This window comes from Filicampus tigris, chromosome 13, assembly GCF_054856515.1.
Source record: "Filicampus tigris isolate MCC_2025a chromosome 13, RoL_Ftig_1.0, whole genome shotgun sequence".
Taxonomy (NCBI): domain Eukaryota; kingdom Metazoa; phylum Chordata; class Actinopteri; order Syngnathiformes; family Syngnathidae; genus Filicampus; species Filicampus tigris.
Window position 1 is genome coordinate 80835 of NC_141229.1, and position 12308 is coordinate 93142.

General features: G+C 47.0%; 1 protein-coding gene across 1 annotated transcript in view; it reads right to left on the minus strand.

Annotated features, from left to right (window-relative positions):
• syne2b (spectrin repeat containing, nuclear envelope 2b) overlaps positions 1 to 12308 on the minus strand; it is a 75965-nt gene that overhangs the window by 27001 nt on the left and 36656 nt on the right. The window contains exons 55-68 of the mRNA XM_086050001.1: positions 10950 to 11082; positions 10630 to 10803; positions 7258 to 10536; positions 7028 to 7183; positions 6702 to 6934; positions 3623 to 5684; positions 3007 to 3338; positions 2791 to 2935; positions 2514 to 2714; positions 2092 to 2348; positions 1078 to 1237; positions 809 to 961; positions 359 to 499; positions 104 to 280 (exon numbers count right to left, since the gene is read on the minus strand). Of these exons, the coding sequence (XP_085906127.1) occupies positions 104 to 280; positions 359 to 499; positions 809 to 961; positions 1078 to 1237; positions 2092 to 2348; positions 2514 to 2714; positions 2791 to 2935; positions 3007 to 3338; positions 3623 to 5684; positions 6702 to 6934; positions 7028 to 7183; positions 7258 to 10536; positions 10630 to 10803; positions 10950 to 11082 (7603 nt within the window). The remainder of the gene's footprint in view (positions 1 to 103; positions 281 to 358; positions 500 to 808; positions 962 to 1077; positions 1238 to 2091; positions 2349 to 2513; positions 2715 to 2790; positions 2936 to 3006; positions 3339 to 3622; positions 5685 to 6701; positions 6935 to 7027; positions 7184 to 7257; positions 10537 to 10629; positions 10804 to 10949; positions 11083 to 12308) is intronic.

Genomic DNA, 12308 nt, shown 5'->3' on the forward strand with positions numbered 1-12308 from the left:
AGAATGAATTTCAAACGGTGATTGGCCTGCTTCATTCGCTTTCCCGGAAGCGGCTTCAGTGGCCCAACTGAAAGTGGAACCAAAAGCTTCTTCCCCACTCCACCTTGCTGACGAGCATCGTCTTCTGCTCTGCCCGCTTGGCGAGTTGGGCGTGAAGCTGCTGCACCCCCACCAGTCCTTCCGCCAGGGACAGCGCCTCCTGGGGACACTCCAAGGCCTGCACGTCGGCCTCCAGCGCTGCCACGCGCGAGTGCCACTTGTTCAGCTCGTCCCACAGCAACTGCTCACGGACGCAAGGCAAGGCATCGAGTTTAAATGCGGCTTTCCGTTTGTGGCTGGCCGGAGGTGCGCTACACACCTTCTGAGCGTGTTTGGCGTCCGCCATGTTGGAGCTTCGGCCTTGCAGACGCTCCTGCACCGACCTCAGGCCGGCCTGCGTCTCAAGCAGCTCGGCTCCGATTCTGTGCACGGGTCCGCTCTTCTCCATCGCTCCTTCAACCTGGACGGACAAGTCAGGTAAAAAGCGAAGGGGGACGTGCGTACAAGGACTTCTTATTCCATCTTGCAAAAGCCAAATGCAGTCAACTTGACTCTTGCCATTTTTTTAAACACTATAAATTTAAACTAAAAGATTTCAGTTGCCCATCCCTGCTTTATAAGGTTTCAAAATGTTCGGCAAGGAGTCGTCCTACTTTTGTTGAGGTCTAAAATACTTCTACTTGTCCACACCTCTCACCTTTTCACAAGATTTTGTGGCTTCCCCTCACCCGGATGACTGCAAATCAGCACAGATCAACTGTGTGATTACCTTAAGCTCAACTTGCTCCAGACCCTTGAGGACTTCTCGCAGTCGTCCATCCACCTCCGCCGGGACCACGTTGGATTCAAAGTACTTTGACTTCAGCCTCTCCTGAATGCCATGGACCAGCGCTTTCTGGACGCACAACTGGCTGTGGATCACCTGAAAACAGGGCGGACACAACACACACACCGGAATGCTCCACTCTCAAAACTGTCGAAGCTTTTGTGATTTGGACGCTCGTGAGCTTTTGCCGTGGAGCTGGACAGCGTTGGTACCTTCAGCTCTGCTATGCTGCTGCTTGGATCCATTTCTGACAAAAGACTGTCAGCCGCCGTCAACCAAACCCAAACCACCTGCAGCTCCTCCTGCACTTTTTCTTTCTCCTTCATCTCCAGATCGATCCACTCCAAACTTTCACGGGTCCTCTGCTTAACCCTAAGTAACCACGCACAGCAAACATCCTAAACAATGCATTTTTCAACAGACGAAAACTAGATTAGACCGGACTAAATCCTCCATTAATAAACTAGAAGTGGGACTAAATCAGTGTGCATTTTCGTGTACTAACAAAGACGGGACCTTTGAGTTTACGAGCAAAGACGAGACTTAAATTAGTAGGATTTATTGGCTTCAATTACCACTCTCTCGACCAAAAAGCCAGAGAATAGAAATGTGTCTTCAAACGGGTTTTAAAAATGGGCAGAGAGGGGCCTTGCCTAACATCTAATGGAAGGACATTCCAAAGGGAAGGACCAGCAACAGAAAAGGCTCGACCCCCTCTGAGGCTCCGGTTCGTCCAACAGAAAAGGCTCGACCCCCTCTGAGGCTCCGGTTCGTCCTCGGCACCTCGAGCATTAAACCAACAGTTTGAACCTTCCAAGAATGATGGGAATTTTTTAGTTACCCTGTGTATGAAATGCACTGTCGAAATAAAGATGCCTCGCCTTTTTTCTTGTCGGCATTTTTCAGTCCTCCCAAGCCAAGTTTGACTAGCAAAAACACTCTGTCCGCTTCCATCCCCACATTTGAATACAGTGACCGACCCCGGCTTCAGGAGACAGAAAATAGGGTCCATTCCCCTCTGAAAGTAGCTAAGTTGGAATGTTGCAGAATTGGCCGCAGTTTGCCAGAGGGCTTGCCAATAGCACTGCAGTGCCATCGACAGGCGGCGCCGCTCTTGTCATAGATGAACAGACGTACAGTCGACAAGAGCAGGCTAAAACACATTCACGGACGGCGGTGGGAATAGCTTTGTGATGGAATCACTAAAGGCCCTGGGATCAAATTACCCGCTATAGGTGGCCTGCATGGCTTGCAGCTGCTGACGGAGGGGCGCGGGCGGCTGCTCCAAGTTGGCAGGGACACCCATCAGCCTGGCAACGCGCAGTTCCAGGGCGCAGAGCGCACGATGTTCGCACTCCAGTCTGTCCTGGTATTGTTGCCAGCATTGCTGTAGCTCCACAAGTTCTTTGGTGGAGGTCATCAAGGAAACAGGCTCAGGGAGCTCCTCCTCCACCTTCTGCAGCACAGCAGAGGCTTTCCCCACCTGGCAAACAAAAGCAAGACTGCTGAGAAGGCCGCTCACTTCAGGAACGCCGATGTGCCATCGACAGAATAGTGATGTCATCATCTAGCGGTAGCAAGCAGCAAAATGAGTTGGAACCACCGCACTGGGCAGACCGTGGCTTTCATCACGCCTGTGAAGACTCACACTGCGGGTGATGTCACTCCATTCTACAATCCTTTGTTTGAGTCTGGCGGTCAGCTGCTGTGAGCAAAGACCCAGTGTTGTTGCGCGTCTCCAGGTGGCAGCCGCGGAGGACTCCCGCTGCCCTCTGCACCTCTGCTCTGGACACCACTCCTCCATCTCCTCAAGCTGCTTCTGCACAGAGTGCAGATCCTCCTGCAGAATCTGCACCAGAGAGCCAACGCAAGTCAGGCCAACGTTGGACTTTGCCGCACCGCCTAGCCTGTGGTCTGATGCGTACTTCAAGCTTTTCCAGCTGCTCAGTGCAGTCGGCCAGAGAATTGATCCTCTGAGAGACAAACTGCTCCAGGCTTGCCTCGGCTTTCCTCATACTCAGACTCATTTCTTCATGGGATTTTGTATATTTCCTGTTATTTTCTGCACATCTGTGAAGCAAACGTTTATCAGTTACAACAAAAAGATACTCTTAGCAGGGTCATGTGGGCAAATGTACAACCTGCCGAGATTCTCCAGTTGAAGGTAGCCTCTTGCTTTCAGTGTGGACATCCTCACAAGCAGTTGGCCGAGAATACTCTCTTGGAGACGCTCCACGTCCAGGGGGGACAGCAAAGGATGCAGGACAACTTGGCTCAGCTGCTCCACGTGGGTCTGGAAAAGATCCTCCAGTGAGGCCAAGATCTCCTGGGTCTCCTCTAGCATTTCACAGCAGACTCCGGTTAAGGCGGGAAAGGGCAGCAGAGAGAGCTCAAAGTCACTCAAGAACTGCAGTGCTTGTTTGACAGTATGGGTGTACTGTCTCAGTGATGTCCTTGCATCAGAAATGTTGTCCTATAACACAAATCAGCATCACAGACTGTTAGGTCAGAGATCAGAGCTAAATCACAAGCCAAGCATGATTGGGAAAAAATGGATTGAGAACAGTTTGGCGAGGCTGTAGCTTCTTTAAAAAAAGTGGGAACACTGGGAACCGTTTGCTTCCAATGACCTAAATGAATAGACAAACTCGACCCACTACAATGACAAGTCCTCTGGATGAGCAGTCAATTTTCTCAAGTATCTACAAGCACGCCCAGCTGCTGTCAATCCGAGAAAAGCCTAAAAAGCCCACTTGCCATTTGTGAGTCACATTCATGTAGAAGGCAATTCTTCAGGTCTTCAAGATCTGATGACCCGTCTCCTCCCTTACTCCCTTTGCTACACACGAGAACCTCCAATGCTCTCATTCGTGACTCAATGGCCTTTTTCAAAAACAGTATTTTCTGGTATTCTTTATTAATCCAGGTTTCATTTGGCATCATCAGTGCAGGGTTCTGGAGCTCCTGGTGAGCATCCCAGAGGAAGGCTCGCATAACTTTCCTCTCCGTGTCGAGATCCAGCTCTGCAACTAGAGACCGCTCCACGATGCTGAGATGGCTGAGGGTTTTCATCTCCAAGTTTTGAAAGCGCTCCTCGTTTTGTTGGAGTCTGTGTTGCTCTGCGCAAAGCTGAGCGGGGTCTAAGTCAGTCGCGATCATCTGGAGTTTCGATCCAACCTCCTTGCAAAATCTTTTGATCAGAGGAAAGTGAAACAGAAGCTTCTGGTCCATCTTGTATTGCTCCTCCACCTGCCTGTCTTCTTTGGACTGACCGAGTTGTTCCTCAACAGCCTCTTTAAGGTCTTCCACATTCTGCCTCATGTTGAGGTACTTCTCATGCTCTCCGCCCTTTAAGTGCAGGGCAATTAGTTGCTTATGAATTTTGGCAGCAACTGAGTACAATTCACTCGTCTTCTCTTCTGGAATCCAGGGCTGGAGACGGTCAATCTTGGACTCCTGCTCCAAAAGCATGTGTTTGAAAGAGTCCAAAACTTGCAGCGATTCTGTTGTGACTGGGAACCTCAGTTTGCTCAGATGGTCCTGTATCTGGCTCAGGCTTTGCTCAACACTAAGAAGCTGTCTCCTGTTTGAGTCAACAGATCGGGCGTGTTCCTCAAGCTCCTTTCTGTTGGCCCTTTGATGGCTGCTAATGTTGCCGATGTCTTCCTGGAGGTTGCTCAGCTTGTCAAAAAGCTGGCAGTTCTCCATGATGCTAAGCTCAGAAGCAATGTCTTTACTCTTCATCAAAAGTGCCTCACAAGCAGCCGACTGCTCTTCCGCCTCAACGAGCATCTCCTGGATCTCGTGAGCACTGTGATCCATCTCAGCAGCACTCGTGAATTCCATCCTGATGGTCTTGATTGTCTCTCTTTGAAGCTGTGTCCCCACCCAGCAATCGAGATCTGCAATCTGCTCTGACAGTTTTTCTCTGATGTGCAGACCTGATTCTATCCCCTTCATGGCCTTGGACAGCTTCTCTGTGATAGACTTTGAGCGTTCTTCAAGACATTCGAGCACGGAACGCATCACAGGCATTTCTTCCGTTTGGTCCAGCTGTGGCAGAAGTTCTGCTGCTGCCTTGACCTGTGGCTCAAGTTGCCTTTGTTTGGCTGCGAGCTGGCAATGCAGTTTTTTAAACGCTCTGAGCTGTTGGTGGACCTCTTCAGGGAGCAGAGAGACCCCGTTGCACTTGCTCTCAATATTGCTCTCCATCTGCTTTGCCCATGAAAGGCCGTCCCTCCCCAACATCATCACTTTCTTCATGACGGGATTACTGCTTTTCTGGATTTGAGAGGACATCCATTCCTCTGTGAGACAAAGTTGGTCTTTGACATTCAGAAGAGCCTTCTTTATCTCGCCTCTTTCTTTTGGCCATAAGCTTGAGGGTAGCGCCTCTGACGTTTCCTTCAAATGGTAATATTTGACGTGGGCAGCTTTAACCTCGGCATGTGCAATCATCAGCTGCTTTGCTTTCTTGCAATCCCACAGGGAGCCTTCGGGGCCTTCGGCTTCAAGTTCTTGACTGATGGATTCCAAGTGTCCCCGCAGATAGGATAATTCCAGCAAAAGGCTGCTGCAGCTCTGGGAGTGCACACCTGTATGATGCAATGCCTTTTCCAGAGCTCTCTCCAGTTCTCTCCATTCCCGACGTCGAGTCTGAAGCATATTATTTGCGGCTTCTTGATGAGTGTGACTAAGAAGAGGGTACAGCTTTGCATGGATGCCAAGGAACTCCCCAAGGACGGTCTGTTTGTCCTCAAGCGCTTGCTTCATGGAGTTCAGGCGGTCCGCCTCTTCATGGCAGCTCTCTGCTGGGCAACTACAAGAAAACCAGTTCAGTCCACACCTTCTGACAGTACAACAGACACAGTGATACCTTCAACAGTCAGGTTCTTAAACCCCATCCACTGCCAGACATTTTCAGACCCTCTTTTACCTTAAGGTTTGAACAAAATTTAAATATGTTTCTGGGATTGAATGTCTGGACTTTGAAAAGACATAGGTCTTTTGCAGTGAATGAGTTAAGGGCCAGCCAGAATATCGTCTACTTTTTCACCATTTCCCTTGTTCGATCATGTGCATTTTGCTTTGCCCCATTTTTGTTTCTCCCCACCTTTGCACTTTTTTGGGGGGCTTTGTTCTAAACTTGAGTAGTATGGATTTAGGTTCTTCTGTCGTGTTGTCTTCTGAACTATGTTGCTTTTTTGTATCTTGTCTTTCATCTAAGCATCTAGATTCTGTTTCTTTGCACCGTGCCATTTTTGTTTGTCCTTTCACATGTGTTTTGGTCCTATACACCTGAGTTCCTGACTTGGCATTCTTTGTTGTGCTTATATTTAGCTTTCCTTTCTTCTATTCTTCTAGTCTTCTATTGGGTTATTATGTTTCTTATTAGAGAGTCTAGATATCCATCTTGGCTCTGCCTGCCTATCAACTCAAGTTTTTGTTTTGTTCCCGCTGCTAATCCTTTTTCGCATCAACATTCGGGTAGCGTAGTTTTTCGTATGTGGCTATTATCATTGCTTACATTGTCGTGCTCCTTAAGGCAATACAGCAGTGTGTGTTTGCTCTTTTCCTCTGCTTTGGGGTCAGATATTCACTGTGCTTGTTCACAACATGAGGTCAATTGCTTTTCTTTGTGAGAAAATTTGAGTGACGCTAAGAACAAAAACAGCAATCGAGTTTCGGCAAGTGGGCAAGGAGAGCCACAGTGGCCTATACATTTCCATCTGTTTAGTTGCGCAAATATGAAACGAGAACACTCACAAAGAGCTGCTGTAGGCCACAACTCGTGCCAGATACTTAGACATTGAAGGAAACTAGTTGATGAACTTACAGTCTCCACACATCCAGTTCAGCTGCCAGACTTTCCAGTGTGGTCCTGACTCTGTGATTTTGGTGAAAGAAGTCATGCACAAGCTGAAGCTGTTCTTCTTTGTCTCGGATCACAGCAGCTGCATCCAGGGCAGCGGCACTCCACTGGTTCTCCAGGGCGTCAGATTCGTCAGCATCGGCTTTGTCTTGCTGGCACAGCCGTGCTGCCTGCTCGTGGGCCACGTCTCGACATTTCTGCACTCGAGCAAGCAAAACATTACTCATGTCCAATTTTAGAAGCCTTACACGTTCTGTTGTCATTTACACAGTATGTATTTGAAGTCTCACCTCAGCCTCCTTCACCTGCTGGCTCATAGCAGCCAGCTGGAGCTCAGCTGAGCGATTCTTACAGCTAAGAAGTTTTGACACAAGTCTGCACAGGAGACCATCCGGGTCACTGCTCGGGGAAGTCATCAGCTCAGCTAGACAATCCTCACATGAGTCCTATAAAGACCGATTTGATACGGTTAAGAAACCATTTCTTTTATTGTTTTGAGTAAAACAAAAACACAGTGTACCTCATTGAGGAGTTCCGTGTCCCTGATGGCCTTTAGTTCTGAGAAGATGTCTGCCATCGGAGATCTTTCTGGTACGTCCGTGTCCAAATCAGACTGCTCAGCTCTTACTTGGTTCATCGCTAAGGTGCTTGTTGTGTTGGCTGTGTGGGGAACATCTTGTGATTCTATCCTAATGACCGTTCCTGTTTCCTTTTGCACTGTTGTCCTCCTATTTGTCAGAGTCTCATCTTTGTCATTGGTTGCATTGTTTTTCTGGTCTTCTGTTTGGGCCCTACAGGGCGCATCAGGGTCAGGGTGTGTGGGAGCTTCAGCCAGAGATTCCTCTTGTGGCATTTTAATTGAGGACTGAATTTCACCTTTGTTGTCTGTTGTTATCCCAATCTGGACATTTGATTCCTGGCTTGGTGTGTTCTCTTGTGTCACAGCCATTTGGATTTCTTCCCATTCAAGAAGACTTGCAGGACCAGTGTGCCTGTCATGGGTTGAAAGTGGAATTTGATCAATGACTTCCTTTGGTCTTTCCAGGGTGGTTGTCATGAGCTGTGGCGGATTCTCATTGTAGTTTGACTCAACTTTGTCCCTCTCAGTTACACCTGGCTGCACTGGATTGAAAGCAACACAAACAGGTTTCCTCGCCTCGCTCTGAACGTCGTCTCTCTCTGTGCTTGTGTCTTCCTTCTCTACTGGTGACATATAATCTGAAGGTTTCGCTCTCTCTTTCGTTCCTGTTTCTGGTTTGTTCTCCTCTTGACGTGCTCTGATCTCGACTTGTAGAAGATGCACGTCATGTCCCATGCGAATTGTCATGGGAGTATCTTGAAAGGCAACTGTAGACATGGAGGCTCCATGCTCCTCTGTGTCAGTCGGTCTTTCCCGGTTGCTTTCCAGAAGTTCCACGAGAGTCTCGCTCTGGCGGGTCTTTTCCACGGCCTCGTCACATAATATGATTTCTATCAATTCTGTCGCATTTGGCTGAAGGGTTGCTAAAACCGCAGGAGGTTCCCCTTGGACCAAGTCTTTCTCTTCAGTGCTGCTCATAGCAAAATAGTGTTCATCCCTGACTTCATTCTGCAAATTTGCATCCACAGCTGCGCTGCCGCGGCTTCCATCGAAATACACAGATCTTTTTTCTAGGTCTGTGTTGCTGTTATCAACAGCAACCGCTAGCAGGACTTTGTGGTCTTTGGCCTTGTCAGGTCCTTCCCTTGCGGATTCTAACAGTTCCAACTCAATAACAGTTTGCATCGGCGTCATCGTTTGGTCAGCCAAGGTCAGTTCAGTCATGCTCTGAACTTTAGGTGGTTGAGCTTCTGCAAGAACAGCAAATTTCACCTCATCATTTTCCATCACATTTTCAAGCATCTCAGAGGTGCTTTCCTCAGCAAGTTCTGAGCTTGCCTTGGCAGGCCTGGCTTCTTTTGCAATGGTTTGATCGCCACTTTTCTGAGGATCTGGAGAAGCCTTGAAACTCGTTGACTTTCTTTTGGGCGGTGATCGCTTTCTACCCCCCAAAACAGCAGCTGTAGGCTTCACCCCACTTCCAGGGCCAACCCCTTTATTGATGGCCGTATCTGGCTCGGTGGAAACTGAGGGAATGTCATGCTTTTTGGACTTTTTCCTGGCTGACAATTTTGGGGGTTCTGGTGAAACAATCTCACTCTTTGCAGTTGTTGCCAGTTCTTTACCTGCTTCAGCAAATCCCACATTGGAGCACTGGAGTCTGTCAGGTTCTTGTTTTGTTTTCATTGGCCCCTTTTGAAGAACTCCCTGAGGGGACATTGAACTCTTTGACTTTCTTTTGGGTGGCTGTGGCGTAGTAGGTTCTTTAGTTTGGTCACCAGAATCTGACGACTCTTGTTTGGACGCTGTGATTTCTTTGAAATGTTTCACAGCCTTTGATTTCCTTTTGGGTGGTGAGATCTCATCTTCTGCCACAAAACCAACTCCAGGCATACTTGAAGCAATTTGTGGAGCTGAGGATGTTGTCCTACTACAGATCTCTGGCAGATCTATTTTTGAGAGTAAATCAACAGCTTTCATAGCAGACTCAATATTTTCTGTGACACATTCAGTGGTGGCGGAAGCTTCCACACTTCCAGTGGGCTTTCTTGCTTCCTCACAAATTCTTTGTTCGCTGTCCTCTTGAGTTTTTTCCTCAACAGGCTCCAGATTAGAGTCTTCTTTTGGCACCACTGGCTCCGCTTTTTCTGGCACTTCAGGAGAAAACTTCACACTTTTGGGAGAAAACTTCACACTTTTGGACTTTCTCGTCGGTGGTGAGATCTTTCCTTCTTGCACTGTAACAACTTCAGGCACTCGTGTGGCATCTTGTGGAGCTGAGCGTGTCTCTCCGCTTTCCAATTGTAGCTGGTCTTTCTGTGATCGTAAATCAACATCTCTCATGGCAGACTCAATAAGTCCTGTGACAAATTCAGCAACGACTCTCGCTTCCACACTTCCAGAGTCTTTTCTTGCTTCCTCACAAACGTTATGCTCTTCGTCATCTTGAGATGATTCCTCCTTAGGTTCCAAAGCAGGTTCTTTTTTTGTCACCGTTGGCTCCTCTTGAGGCAGTTGTGGAGTGAATGTGAAATTTTCCCCTCTTCCTGTGGGCAGAGAGAGATTTCCTTCGTCCACAACAAATTCAGAGATTACTGTGGCAACTTCTCGTTGCTGTTGCTCTGATACAAAGTCAATGTCTCTCATAGCAGATTCAATATTTTCTATGACAAAATCATCAACAGCAGAAGGTTCCCCACTTCCCAAGTCTCCTATTGCGTCTTCCCAAACACTGTGTTCTTTGTCGTTGTGAGTTTTTCTCCTCAAGTGGGCCAGATTAGATTTTTCTGTCGTCATAATGGGCTCCTCTTTTTGAAGTAGTTGTGGAGAAAACTTTGCACTGTTTGACTTCCTTGTGGGCGGTGAAATCTTTCCTTCCTCCGCAATAACAACTTCAGAGATTTCTGTGGCAACTTGCAACGCTGAGGATGTTCTCTTTTCCAGTTCGAGTGGAGCTTTATTTGATAGTAAACCAACATCTCTTATGGCAGATTCAATAATTCCGGTGACAAATTGAGCAACTTCTGCACTTGCAGTGTGCGGATCTGTTGTTGACGTGTTTGTTGGAGAAATGTTTTGCTGAACTGGAGACATTTTCTCAGCTGATTGTTTGTTTTTCCGTGGCGGTGCAACCAAAGATGTCTTTGCCTCCTCAGGCTGAATAGCAACAACATCAATGGGCTGACACTCAGCTTTTGGTTCACTCCTTCCACTAAGTTCCTATATGAAGAAAACATTCAGTATTTCAGAAAGAGCATTCATATTGTCTATTAACAATGTTAGAAACACAAAAGAAGTTTTAAATATGGTTACCTTTAAGATCTGAGAAAGAGACATTTGAAGTTTCTCAGCTTCTCTGAGAGTCTCTGAGACATCTTTTGAAAGTTGGTCAAACACATCCTGGTTCAGGCAGTCACTCAAAAACTGTTGTTGATCAAACGCCTCCCGAAGAACAACTTGCAACTTTTCACCTTCATCTGCTGCCTCCTAACAAACATCAGATGTGAGGTAAAGTAATGAGCACCCCTTTTTTTTTTTTCTTTTTTTAAAAAGAAAACAAAAAGGTCGTTCACATGAGCTAAAGGGTGTCAACCAAACGGAATGTCTGAAGAGAGACGTTGAATGATGCGAACCTGCGGGGATGCACTGGATGATTCCCAAGGCTTGCTTTGATTCCAGTCTTGCAGTGCTTGCAAGGATTGGCTGAGACAGCAAGTGGTGTTTGCAGAACAGCTTTGTTGATGCTGCCGCAGTCTGGACTGCAGACTGAAGCAATTAGCAAAACACATTATTATAGGGAACTAAATTTCACCGGCATGGATTATGACGACACTGTCAATTAATGATCAATGGAGTATTGAGACATTCTTTAATGTCTTCAGTAGTTGCAAGTGAAAGTTCCTCTTTCTGTCATGTACATGTACACACAAAATGTGCGCTTATTGAGCCATCGCAGCGAACACACACAATCAGTGGCACACACTGGAGCAGGGGACTGCTGCTGAAGTGCCTGGGGAGCACTTTGGGGTATCGGTGTCTTGCTCAAGGACACCGCAGCCATGTCCCCCTACGGTGGTAGGTGACGACTTTCCCTCCTGGCCACGGCTGAGTCCGTAGCCTTTGAGTGATAATGGACTCAGCCACGTCAAAGCTGTCACCTAATCAGCTTTTGACCATTTGAAAAACATCAACGGAATTAAAAGTTTTCTCTCCTAGAAAGACCAGGAGAAACTCATTCATGCGTTCATCTCTAGTAGACTGGATTACTGTCATGGCCTTTTCACAGAACTTTCCAAAAAGAGCATTAAACAGCTGCAGCTCATCCAGAACGCTGCTGCTAGAGTTTTAACCAGGACTAAGAGATCTGAACTTACATCACACCAGTTTTCAAGTCTCTACACTGGCTTCCTGTCACTTACAGAATCGTTTTCAAAACTCTACTGATTGTTGACAAATCCCAGAGCGGTTTAAGCCCAGAATACATCCCTGATATGTTCAAACAATATAAAACCAGCCCTCAGGTCCAAGGACTCAAGTCAGCCAGTCCTGACCAGAGTCCAGACTAAACATGGGGAGGCAGCATTTAGCTGTTATGCTTCAAAAAAGTGGAAGAAACTGCCAGTGGTGATGAAACTTTCGCCAAATGTAAGACTTTTAAATCCAGGTTGAAAATATTTCTGTTCTCATGAAATCTGCGCGGTATTTTTTATTTTATTTTTCGTTTCGTATTTATCTTGCTTTTAATGATTTTAAACTAATTATTCGACATGCTTTTGATTTTTGTAATTCTTAATGTTTTATTTCTTTTTCAGTAATGCTTTTGACGTTTTAAGTAAGGCACTTTGAATTGTCTTGCACATGAAATGTGCTATACAAATAAACATGCCTTGCCTTGCCCAGGAAAACACCCAACCACCCACCCCGTAAAAGGAGAGGATGCATCTCAAGGGGCTAAGCTCAAAAATGGCACCAGAAAGAGGTAGTTTCACTTT